The 12,635-nt window shown below is 51.8% G+C and overlaps 1 protein-coding gene across 3 annotated transcripts in view; it reads right to left on the bottom strand.

Annotated features, from left to right (window-relative positions):
* Positions 1–12,635, bottom strand: part of LOC134350969 (fibroblast growth factor receptor 1-like) — a 220,464-nt gene that overhangs the window by 20,800 nt on the left and 187,029 nt on the right. Inside the window, exons 9-11 of one of the 3 annotated variants that reach the window (XM_063056900.1) lie at positions 12,093–12,237; positions 7,229–7,425; positions 4,424–4,569 (exon numbers count right to left, since the gene is read on the bottom strand). In XM_063056900.1, coding sequence (XP_062912970.1) covers positions 4,424–4,569; positions 7,229–7,425; positions 12,093–12,237 — 488 coding nt within the window. Of the gene's footprint in view, positions 1–4,423; positions 4,570–7,221; positions 7,426–12,092; positions 12,238–12,635 lie in introns of all 3 variants that reach the window. The other 2 variants (XM_063056899.1, XM_063056898.1) reach the window with 2 other exon arrangements.

Here is a 12,635-nt window from a genome sequence, read left to right on the forward strand (position 1 = left end):
ATCAGGTTGGAGGCTACCCAGACAGAATATAAGGTGTTGTTCCTCCAACCTGAGTGTGGCTTCATCTTTACAGTAGAGGAGGCCGTGGATAGACATGTCAGAATGGGAATGGGATGTGGAATTAAAATGTGTGGCCACTGCGAGATCCTGCTTTCTCTGGCGGACAGAGCGTAGGTGTTCAGCAAAGCGGTCTCCCAGTCTGCGTCGGGTCTCGCCAATATATAAAAGGCCACATCGGGAGCACCGGACGCAGTATATCAGCCCAGCCGACTCACAGGTGAAGTGTTGCCTCACCTGGAAGGACTGTTTGGGGCCCTGAATGGTGGTAAGGGAGGAAGTGTAAGGGCATGTGTAGCACTTGTTCCGCTTACACGGATAAGTGCCGGGAGGGAGATCAGTGGGGAGGGATGGAGGGGGGAACAAATGGACAAGGGAGTTGTGTAGGGAGCGAGCCCTGCGGAATGCAGGGGGGGGGGAGGGAAAGATGTGCTTAGTGGTGGGATCCCGTTGGAGGTGGCAGAAGTTACGGAGAATAATATGTTGGACCCGGAGGCTGGTGGGGTGGTAGGTGAGGACCAGGGGAACCCTATTCTTAGTGGGGTGGCGGGAGGATGGAGTGAGAGCAGATGTACGTGAAATGGGGGAGATGCGTTTAAGAGCAGAGTTGATAGTGGAGGAAGGGAAGCCCCTTGACATCTCCCTCGTCCTAGAATGAAAAGCCTCATCCTGAGAGCAGATGCGGCGGAGACGGAGGAATTGCGAGAAGGGGATGGTGTTTTTGCAAGAGACAGAGTGAGAAGAGGAATAGTCCAGATATCCCTACGCAACTCCCTTGTCCATTCGTCCCCCCTATCCCTCCCCACGGATCTCCCTCCTGGCACTTATCCGTGTAAGCGGAACCAGTGCTTCACATGCCCTTACACTTCCTCCCTTACCACCATTCAGGGCCCCAAAACAGTCCTTCCAGGTGAGGCAACACTTCACCTGTGAGTTGGCTGGGCTGATATACTGCGTCCGGTGCTCCCGATGTGGCCTTTTATATATTGGCGAGGCCCAACGCAGACTGGGAGACCGCTTTGCTGAACACCTACGCTCTGTCCGCCAGAGAAAGCAGGATCTCGCAGTGGCCACACATTTTAATTCCACATCCCATTCCCATTCTGACATGTCTATCCACGGCCTCCTCTACTGTAAAGATGAAGCCACACTCAGGTTGGAGGAACAACACCTTATATTCCGTCTGGGTAGCCTCCAACCTGATGGCATGAACATCGACTTCTCTAACTTCCGCTAATGCCCCACCTCCCCCTCGTACCCCATCTGTTACTCATTTTTATACACACATTCTTTCTCTCACTCTCCCTTTTCTCCCTCTGTCCCTCTGAATATACCCCTTGCCCATCCTCTGGGTCCCCCCCCTCTTGTCTTTCTTCCCGGACCTCCTGTCCCATGATCCTCTCGTATCCCTTTTGCCTATCACCTGTTCAGCTCTTGGCTCCATCCCTCCCCCCGTCTTCCCCTATCATTTTGGATCTCCCCCTCCCCCTCCAACTTTCAAATCCCTTTTACTCACTCTTCCTTCAATTAGTCCTGACGAAGGGTCTCGGCCTGAAACGTCGACTGCACCTCTTCCCGGAGATGCTGCCTGGCCTGCTGCGTTCACCAACAACTTTTATGCGTGTTGCTTGAATTTCCAGCATCTGCAGAATTCCTGTTATTTACATCCTGAATTTAGCTACCCCCAATACATCCTGCATTTAACACACCCCAATACATCCTGCATTTTTTTTTGTGTGCCATATCCTACTGGAGCCTTGGCGACCACTTTTCTTGTCTTGGAGGAAAGATTCTGTGAGTGGTCCCCCACGTCCTTCTCACAGCGCAGTTTTTTTTTAATGAGGCCGAGTTGCGAGCTCGACACTCAACCTGGCACGGATGGAAAGTGTGCCCGGGAGCGGCCCGACCTGGATTCGAACTCGGGAACCTTCGCTCCGGAGTCCAGCGCTGATGTCACTGTGCCACTGCGCCATACATCCTGCATTTAGCTACCCCCAATACACCCTACATTTGACACCCAATACACCCTGCATTTAACACCCTCCCAATATACCCTGCATTTAACACCCTCCCAATACACCCTGCATTTGACACCCAATATACCCTGCATTTAGCTACCCCCAATACACCCTGCATTTAACACCCTCCCAATATACCCTGCATTTGACACCCAATACATCCTGCATTTGACACCCAATATACCCAACATTTAGCTACCCCCAATACACCCTGCGTTTAACACCCTCCCAATATATCCTGCATTTAACACCCTCCCAATATACCCTGCATTTGACACCCAATACATCCTGCATTTAACACCCTCCCAATACATCCTGCATTTAACACCCTCCCAATATACCCTGCATTTAACACCCTCCCAATACACCCTGCATTTAACACCCTCCCAATATACCCTGCATTTGACACCCAATACATCCTGCATTTAGCTACCCCCAATACACCCTGCATTTAACACCCAATACACCCTGCATTTAACACCCCCGAATGCATCCTGCATTTAACACCCTCCCAATATACCCCGCATTTAACACATCCCCATGTGTTGTACATTTAATAGCACCCAATATTTTCACCATTTATCTCTCTGCCTACAATCACCACCAATTAAATGCATTACTTCCAGACAGGCCTCTGTCCTGTGACAGTTTCTCTTCCCATTGATGCTGCCTGACTTGCAGAGTATTTCTCTTTATCAGCTGGCTATGTGGACAGATAGGTGCAAACTAGAGAGAATCTACAGATGCTGGAAATCTGAGCAACACACACAAAATGCTGGAGGAACTCAGCATGCCAGGCAGCATCCATCGAAAGTAGTACAGTCGATGCTTCAGGCCGAAACCCTTCGGCAAGACAGATAGCTGCTGACTACTGTGGTCCTTGCACTGGCTGCCAACGCCCACAGCACCCATCAATAATCCCCAAAACAAGGCCATTGGCCTCATTCACCTCGCAGCTAACAAAAGTCACCCAACAACAAGAAGCTCAGAAACATAACCCATTACGTAGGAAAATCAGCTGTTTCCCCTCAAACCTCAGGAGTCACGGTCAATGCAGCATGGCTGTTTCCATTTAACCCCACTCTGGTAAACACAGGACAGCCCCAGACACAATACTGTGCCACACTGTTCACATTGTAAACAGGAGCCAGTGCTCGGGAAGGAGCTCATCACCTTTGGTCACAAAGTTTGGGAACGCTCACGCCTTACCCCAACTCCAAACATGGGTTTGCCCCAACAGTGCACCAGTCCCCAGCCTCCAAACCCGTCCCAGACTAGAGTCACCCTGCCACCTACACAGTCCCATCTTGGGTTAAAAGCTGGGATCACCAACATCTGACAGGATCAGAATCATCACTTTTTCTCACTGATGGACTAACAGCAATTGCTTCTTCAACAAAAAGTTTAATTTGCTTAGTTCCAGTATTAAGACCATAAAAGCTGGGGTTCCTAACCTGGGGTCCATGCCATAAGAAAGGTTAGGAACCACTGCTATAAAGACACATTTTAGTCAAAAAAAAATCCAGGATTTCTTAACACAAACACGAGGAAATCTGCAGATGCTGGAATTTCAAGCAACACACATGAAAGTTGCTGGTGAACGCAGCAGGCCAAGCAGCATCTCTAGGAAGAGGTACAGTCGACGTTTCGGGCCGGGACCCTTCTGGTTGCGTTCACCAACAACTTTTATGTGTGTTGCCAGGATTTCTTATCCTTGATCAACTCAGTTGTCTGGGCTCATGCTGGCTGCCATGGAGCCAATGGCCCCTCTATTTCCCTGTTGCCCTGCAAATACATCTTTGCTGTCAAACTAACAGAAAATCTACAGCTGCCAACTAACATTCCAATCCATGTCTTTGGAAAAGTGGAAAGAAACTGCTGAAGACCCAAATGGTGACAGGGGAACATGCACGCTCCACATGAGCAGTCCCAGGCTGGGAATGAACCCAGGTCTCTGGCAGCGAGGATGTGTTTCTACCCGCTGCCGCTCTGTGCCGCACAGAAGTCAGGCTGGCACTCGTGCTCCCACCCCGCAGGCCAAGGCTGACCAAGCAACCCAGCCTTGTGGTTTGGGACAACGATCGGCCTTGCTGGACAACCACTGACCGACCAGCCGTGACGGTCACTGACTGATTCTGACCATCCTCGCCAGACCAACCAGCTTTGACAGGCAATGACACTGACCAGCGATGGTTGCTGATCGACCCTGAGAGGACACTGACTGACTCGCCTCGCTGGACACTGACCGACAGTCCGTGTTTGAAAGGACGCAGACACTGACCAGCAATGGACGCTGACCGACCGACCCGGAAAGGACGCTGACTGACCCGCCTCGCTGGACTACTCACTTGTCCCGGGGGAACTCCCAGCGGGGGTCCTCAGGCAGCTCATACTCCGAGACTCCGGCCAACATGGGAGTACCGCTGGAGGAGTGGCGGGTGGTCCGCACCAGGAGGACCCCTGAGTGCATGGAGGAGCTGGAGTCGACGGACACCTGTAGGGAGAGCAGGTGAGAGGGTATGGCGGTTAGAGTCTGCAGCAACGGCCTCTGACCTCAGACTGTGCCCAGGGAGCAGGTGCTCAGAACTTTAGCCCCTATGCCACTCCCACCGCCACCCCCCCCGCCAAAGATAAAGAGCAGGACAAAGCCTTGGGACAGGAGGGTTGCCCTTTGGACAGCCGTGAGGAGGATCCCACCCCTCTGCAGCCATCCCTTTCACTTATTCCCAAAGTCGCTGCGTCACTCTCTGATACCAGGGGTCACTGCTTTTGTCGGCTGTCCACTTACGTGCATCGTTGGGTCTTCTCGCCATCCGTGGGGGGAGGGGGCGTGTCAGAGGCTTCCAGCTAAGCTTATACCTGCCTGTCCTTGTATATTTGTGCCACGAATTAGGGCGTAGGTGTGTGCGTGTGAGAGATGTATGTATGTGACGTGTGCACGTCATGCATGAGATGCATGTGTACATGGATGATATATGATATTCATGCACGTGCATACACTTGACTTCTGCCAGTAAATGAGTGTAAGATACGCACCTGGACATCAGCCTGTGTTTAGTGTACATTTATGTATTTATTTATTGAGATACAGTGTGGAACAGGCCCTTTGAGACGCGCTGCCCAGCAATCCCCCCACTTAACCCTAGCCTAATCACGGAACAATTTACAATGACCAATTAATTTACCAACCAGTACATCTTTGGCCCGTGGGAGGAAGCTGGAGCACTTGGAGGAAACCCACGCGGTCACGGGGAGAACGTACAAATTCCTTTACAGGCAGTGGCGGGAATTGAACCTGGGTCGCTGGTACTATGAAGCGTTGTGCTAACCACCACGCTACTGTGCTGTCTATGCGATGGATGAGCAGCCTGCCACGGGATAGGTTAGCTGTGAGTGTTCAGGGACTAATGCTACTGCCGAGACCCTCACCATCGGCCGTGGTTTTGGCAGCCCCCTTCCTTCCTCTGGATCCCTGCACGATCCGGATCACTTCCCGATTCAGTGCTGGGGTGATCATTGCTCACACGGCGGCACGCCGCCCGCTGGGAAGGCCAAGGTCAGGAAGGTTGATGGGTCACAGTGCGAATCCCACTCTCCCACCCCTACCCCCCACCCTGGCTGGCTGCAGCTGGATGGCAAGGCGAAGTTCTGGAATGGTGGTGGTGTCTGTGCTCCTCTCCACATTTTATATTTTTAACTATAAAGCACTTACGGAGGCCTGGTTATTGTACAATGCTCTGCTGTTTGAATAAACTTTTGTAAAAGGGTGGGGTGGAGGAGATTTAGCTAAAGGACACGGCCATGGACTCCTTCACTGCAAGAGGATGGAGGGAATCTTGAGTCAGGAGTAAGCCAGTCTAAATATAAATTTGCGGAGAGTGAAATGAATGCGATTTGAGAATTATCGATCCATTAATTTTAGTGTGTTAACGGGACAGAAATACTGCAGATTCAGCAGCAGCCGTGGGCGGCGGCTCCTGAACTCCCTGGCTCCCCCGGGTCCTAAAGTCCACCCTCACGACACAATTTCTTTGTGCAATTGCTTTGTGTGCTAGTAGCAAAAGACGTGTGCGTGGCAAACACCTTAGAGGGAACACTGCTTGGAAGAGACTCATTAAAAACCAGTAGATAAAGGTTGGGCCGAACGGCCTTTGCTGTAGACCAAATCTGACACCTCAGATGGGAGCTGCGTGTGTCACCGTTGGTGGGAGACCATTCCCTCTTGGTTTTGGGCTAGTCCAGTGTGGTATTGTGCAGCACTAAGTCACTAAGGGCCAACCAAGCCACGAGGATCCTGCCCCTCACCGAGGATCCTGATCTCTGAGGGCCTGAGGGCGCATGGTGGGATACAGCAGGTTTGTCTCCACAAGGTCCAACAGAGAAGTGTGGTCCTGAGAGATCCCCTTGCTCCTTACCTCCTCTCCACCGAATGCTGCATTCACCAGTAACAGAGGGAGCCCACTGGATGCTCCTGGAACAGCCGCTCTGCGGGGAATAACCCTCAGGGGTCAGCCAGTGACCCTGCGGACAGCGTTTCCACACGAGACCTCCCACCGCTCAGCAGTACAGGCGGCCCCGTACCACCCCCACAACCCAAGCCTCTCCCTAGTCTGGCTCCTTGCTGAGTCCTCTTGCAGGATTACACGCAGACGCAGGGAACTGGGGCGAGCTCACGTAGACAGCTTGCGGATGGGACGGACCAATGGGCCCCGTCTCACTGACGCACGACTCCACGATTCCAACGAGCAGCAGAGCCCAGTCACAGCCGCTTGACCGTGGAAGTCACCGCGGCCAAGTCCGTCCCACCACCATCAGAAACGGGACTCAGCGCCTGGCAAGGCCGGTGGAGCAGGGGAGATACCCACCCCAATCGGCACAGCCAAGACCACACACACACAAAAGCTGCTCCAGGAGTTTTTATCCCTGCTTGGCGCCTTGGGGGGACCTCAGCTCTGGGCACTGGCTCAGCTCCATCCAGAAAGAGCCCCTGGGGACAAGTTGGGCCTCCCACCAAGGTGCTCGCTGAACTGGTGAGACCTCTCCATCCCACCCGTAGGGGCCACACAGCAGGTCAGCTGGGAAGCTAGCTCAGTGGGGACAGGAAGGGGGGGGGGTTTAAAAATTTCTTGGACTCTTTATTTACTTTCTGTTACCTGTCTGCGCAGCGGGATACTCTTGGCCAGTTTGTGCACGGCCAGCTGGCTGTTGAAGTCAGGCTTCTTGGCCGTGCTCTTCATGCGGATGACGATGGCCGTCACAACCATGCAGGACGTGAGGAAGGCCCCCGTGCAGTAGATGATAATCTCCAAGTAGACCGGTGACGACAGAGTGGAAGGCTTCTCCTCCGTTTCTGGTGGGGGGGGGTGGTGGGGAAGAAGAGCTCACTTAGTGAAGGGGGACACAGAGGGAGACCAAGAAAAGACAACCGCGGCTGCAAGGTCTTAATGCAGGAGAGCGACGGTCACATAGCAGACCAGCATGCGTCAAATGCAAGCTTGCAGGACTGAAGGGGAGCTCGCTGCAATGGACAATCAGCCCACTACTGCTGTCCACTTCTTCTCCCGCCCTCCCTCACCCCTTACACATGCCATTTCACGGGACTCGCGGACAGGCTGTCTTATTGGGGTGGGTGATGTGACAAGTCCAAGGGATCTTTAACTTCCCATTGCCTTTCACTTCCCGTTATTCCATAAGACCATAAGATATATGAGCAGAAGCAGGCCATTCAGCCCATCGAGTCTGCTCTGCCATTCAATCATGGGCTGACCCAATTCTTCCAGTCATCCCCATTCCCCCACTTTCACCCCATACCCTTTGATGCCCTGGCTAATCAAGAACCTATCTTATCTCTGCCTTAAATATACTTTAATATTCCTGATCCCCCTGCCCGGAGTTCGCCTCCCGAAAGTACGGTACAGAAACTGTCCAGCCAGCTGGCTCACACTCCAGGGGCAATTAGGGATGGGTCAGTAATGGGAACGGCAGTGGGCAATAACCACCTTGGTTTTTCTGCTCTTGTAGACATGAAGGGAATCATGGAGATTGACGCAGCAGGGTAGAGATGTGGTGGAACTGAATGAGAGAATAGGTTTGAGCAGTCACATTTCTCATCTTCTTCCCTTGTGCCCCTGTGGCAAGGTGAAGCACTATCCCATTCATCTGTCTCAAAGCCAGCAAAGGCAGGAGGCTTTGCACGTGCTCGTTCTTGCAGAAAGGAACAACAGGGAATCTAGGCCAATCGCTCCTTGCCCAAAACCAGCACCACCCACAGTCCCTCCCCACCAAATCTTCCTTTAGGGAGCTGCGTATGTCAGCTTTTACTGTCTTGCCCTTAACTGAGAGTCTTGCCGGGCCATTTCAGAGTCCTGACCACATTGCTGAGCGGCTTAAGTCATAGTCGGGCCAGACTGGGAGGGATCCCCCGGGTGGTCGAACACCAACAGTGAGCTGGCCTGCAGGTGAGAAGGGATGTGCTGGCTGGCCAGTGACAGACATCTAGGGAAGGGACTAAATCTCCAGGAATCGGTCCTGCAGACTAGGCAAAGCCCTCCTTCTGCCTTCTTGAGGAGGATGCGTCAGGTATGTCTCCACTCTGCTGGACAGGTTATGTGAGTTGGTGGGGTTTGTTACTTTCTGAGGAAGGCTGAAGCAACAGGTTCCCTCACCATTTATTCCGAGGTGCACCCTGCCTGGTCCCAGAAGTGCCCCATTCCCATTCCTTTCAAGCCTTCTCTGTTCCTCTGCCCGGCCCACTGATTTCTCCCAGCATCCTCCAGTGACTGCTGCATTCCATATCTCGCAGTTCCAACAGTTCCCCTCTCTTCCTCTCCCCCATTTCATCACCTCCTCTTCCACTCAGATCGGATGGAACCAACCAGCCTCCAGCACCCTCCCTCAGAACACCTTGCTGTCCTTCCCCCAACTTCTCCGTCTCTTTATCCTCGCCATCACCTCACCTTTCTTTTCTACAGTATGTTTGATTTCTCACTTATCCTTGCATGATGGAGTCATCACTCTGAAACGTAAACTGCTTCCATCTCCACAGGCGCTGCTGGACCTGCTGGGTATTTCAACCACTACTTCTAATCCTCCATTTTGTCCCGCCTCGCACCATTGCCCATTTTGCTTCTCACTTCCTCCTCTAACTCAGCCTCCCTCTTGCCCCGACTGAAGCCCCGCTCAAACTTGCCGAGCTCTGCAGTCCCCCTCCTCGCCCTGTCCCTGCTAAACTTGAAAGCTTTGAGATTTATGAGCAGCTGACACTAAACACGTTGTGCAGATGCATCCATGAGTTGCCCTTTGTCACCAGGGCTCATCCCATTGAAATCAACAGGCCAGAGCAGCAGAGGACGATGCTACAACATGGGGTGTTGGACATCAGGGACCAGAGGTCAATCTCCAAAAGTGGGGGTGGTGTGCTTTCATTCTGTCCACGTGGTGAAATCTTCTGATGTTACCGGGGATTAACGGTGCTGTCTCTTTAGCTCTTTTGAGAGTCTGGCCACATGGTCACCGCTTTGCCTATCTGTCTCCGTGGCAGAAAGGGCCCATAGGTTATTGCTGCCAAGGCTTTGACCGACAGCAGTCCCTGCAAGTGGCAAAATGCATCTGGGCTCCAGCCAAGAGCTGGCAAGCACTGGGCACGGGGGCGGGGTGGCAATAACGGAGTGCACTGGCTCTCAAGAGGGTCACAAGCTGGAGCAGCACCCTGCATGTGGGAACCCAGTGCCCTGCGTGGCCCAGTATCGCCTCAACACCTGAAGGACTCTGCCCAAGAGCAGAGTTCACTTCCAAGGGGTCCAGGATGCGGGAGTAGCATCTCTACTTCTTAAAGGAATAATCATAACTCAGCTGCGAGAACAAATAGGAGACGGTACCTGGAGGCAGGAGTCCAACCCTGTAGATCGACCTTTGCAGTGAGAGACTCCTATTCTACATTTTAAAATGTTGCCCTCAACAAAGAAGCACACTGAATATGCAAGATTCAAAATACAACATGGTGCAAAATGCAAATACCCACCCCCACCCCCAACACCCCTGCCCCCACCCTCCTCTCAAGCCTCGGCTCAGGTTGCAACGAGCAGACCTGGAACGTACCAAGTGAAGCGAACCCTGTAGGTTAGAGGCCTACCCCCTCCCTAACCCCAGAGAGGTTCACGTTCGGCAAGTGTGACAGACGCTGCTGATAATTGAGGAAGATTAGCCCATGCTGGACCCTGCATGGCAGCTTCCCCCTGCTGCCAATTATCAGCCCTTGCCAACGTGCCATTGATCGCCACTTGCACAGAGGACTGAAGTGGTATCAATCGGGCATGCCCGGGAATTGGGTATGCTTTGCAGGAAGCAAGTCAGTTTGCACAGAGATCATGCATAATAAAACCCACAACAAATTAAAGAAAATGCATTTATTACTTCCTTTTTTTTCCAGCAAAAACCACAAGCACTTCAAGGCAAGCTAACTGGGACGGTTTCGATATCTTGGTCCAGGAGTCAAGCAGCTGCACAATGAGCCACCTTCCACGTGGGCCAAGTTACCCTTGCCGGCTCCACTGAGCACCGAGTTAGCTGGTCTTGGAATCTGCACACTGCTTCTTGAAGCAAGGAGCTCATTCACTGGTGCTGAAGGCAGCAGATGTGGTCAGTTTGGTCCCTGTGAAAGCTTCCAAGGTGTACATCTTGGGAACAGGCTACTAGCAAGGGACTGAGACTTCTAATTGAAGTTGACGTGGCTTTTGGAAGTTCACCCTGTCAAAGTAGGAGTCTACCATGGTAAGTAAAAATTTCTGTGACACAGCTGAACCTTTTCAACTGTTGGGTATTTTACAATCCCCTGGCTCTGATGCCCAATCTACACAACTTCAACTGGCTGATGCCTACCAAGTCCTATTCAAGCTTCATTTCCTCAGAGTTTCTGATCCTCATGTATTAACCCTCAAGTCTGAGCCTAGTTTGGTCTAACACTGTGTTGGTAGAATCCTGAACCTTCACTGCGGCCTCCAGCAGTTATGGAGGCAGGAAATTAACCTTACAGCTGCCTGTGACACAAGTTCAACAAGAATCCAGAAGCAAAGAAACAAACTGCTGGAGAAATTCCAGCAGGTCAGGCAGCATCTGTGGAGGGAAATGGACAGTCAACATCTTGCTCTGAGAACGTCTTTCTTTTCCATTTATCTCCAGAGATGTTACCTGACCCAATGCTTTCCCCCAGCAGTCACTTTTTTGCTCCAGATTCCAGCAGTCTCTCAGGTCTCCAGGAGACATCTGATGGGCTGAATGGATATCCTCTTTCAAAGTAAGGCAAAACCTTTGCGTATTAGTTCACTCCACATCTGATAGTCAGTGCACTGAGACATGGATGGAAATTCTTTGATCTGTGAGTGCCACCCACCCAACAGACAGGTGGGTCTGCCCCACGGATGGCAGACAGCTGGACCTCGGGGTTTAACTGATTGAGCTTTTGCCCTGACCCATCACACTCCTGTCCCTCACATCACATTCACAAAATATTGGAGGCAGCTGACTACGACAAATTAAAAGGCGGAGTGTGAGCAAAGCAAATACTTGGTGTCTGCAGAGCTCTGCTCTGCATACAGTGCAGGATAAGACCTGCAATTTGTAGTCATAATCCTTGGGCATGTCAGAGTGTTCAGTGGAGCGCAGCTGACTTAGGAAGTGGCCGTGGACTGAAGTGAACCCAAATGACCACCTGGAAATGTCACTGGTCTTTTAAATCTCCAGATAGAAGCCAAGGTAATGCACAGAGGGCAGCTGTTCTGCAGAGTAAACAGCAGCACACACTGGGCCAGTTGTGGGAGCACTCAATTTGTAAAGGAGCAGATGTGCTGTGCTGGCTTTCAACCAGGAAACAGAGGCCACAGACTGGATGGTAAAACGAGTAATTTTTTTTTGAGAAAAGTTTTATTTTATTTTCTTAATGATCCGCTCCCTCTTTAGAAGCAGTGGATAACATGGGCTTTTGCTCGAAGTGTTAATAGTAGAGAAAAGAGCAGTATGTACCTTGAAGAACTGTCAACCATGCAGAGTGATGGGAAATCCCAATAGAATTACCCGCCAAGCACGTATACTGCCCTGCATCCTCAAAAGTAACATTCCGTAAATAGAGAGCTTCCATTTCTTTATCCGTTGTATTAACACCAGCCGTCTAGAAGAGAGAACGGAAGCAAACGGGACAAGCAGACCAGATGAGAACTGTGGAGAGACGCAGCTAGAGAAACCATTTTATTAGTCTCATTGGCCCACCCCTTGTGAGGTCCATGGGCTTTGAGTTAAGGTGACACCTGGCTCACAGGTGACCTTCCAGGACTGCAGGAGTCCACACCTGTCCTAGGAAGCAAAAAAGGTCTTCAGTTACGTGTTAAACCCACCACCATTTTGTTTGACCATGCCCATCTCCACATGCGAGCGATGGGTCTCATGGAGAAAATGGACCCACAATGCACAGAACGAGCCAGGGAATGAGGTGGAGAGGTGGCAGAGAATGGAGAGAGGAAGGTACAGGTGGTGGGGGCTGACAGTACACAGATTAGAAAAGGAAAAGGG

Source organism: Mobula hypostoma, chromosome 8, assembly GCF_963921235.1.
Source record: "Mobula hypostoma chromosome 8, sMobHyp1.1, whole genome shotgun sequence".
Classification (NCBI taxonomy): Eukaryota; Metazoa; Chordata; class Chondrichthyes; order Myliobatiformes; family Myliobatidae; genus Mobula; species Mobula hypostoma.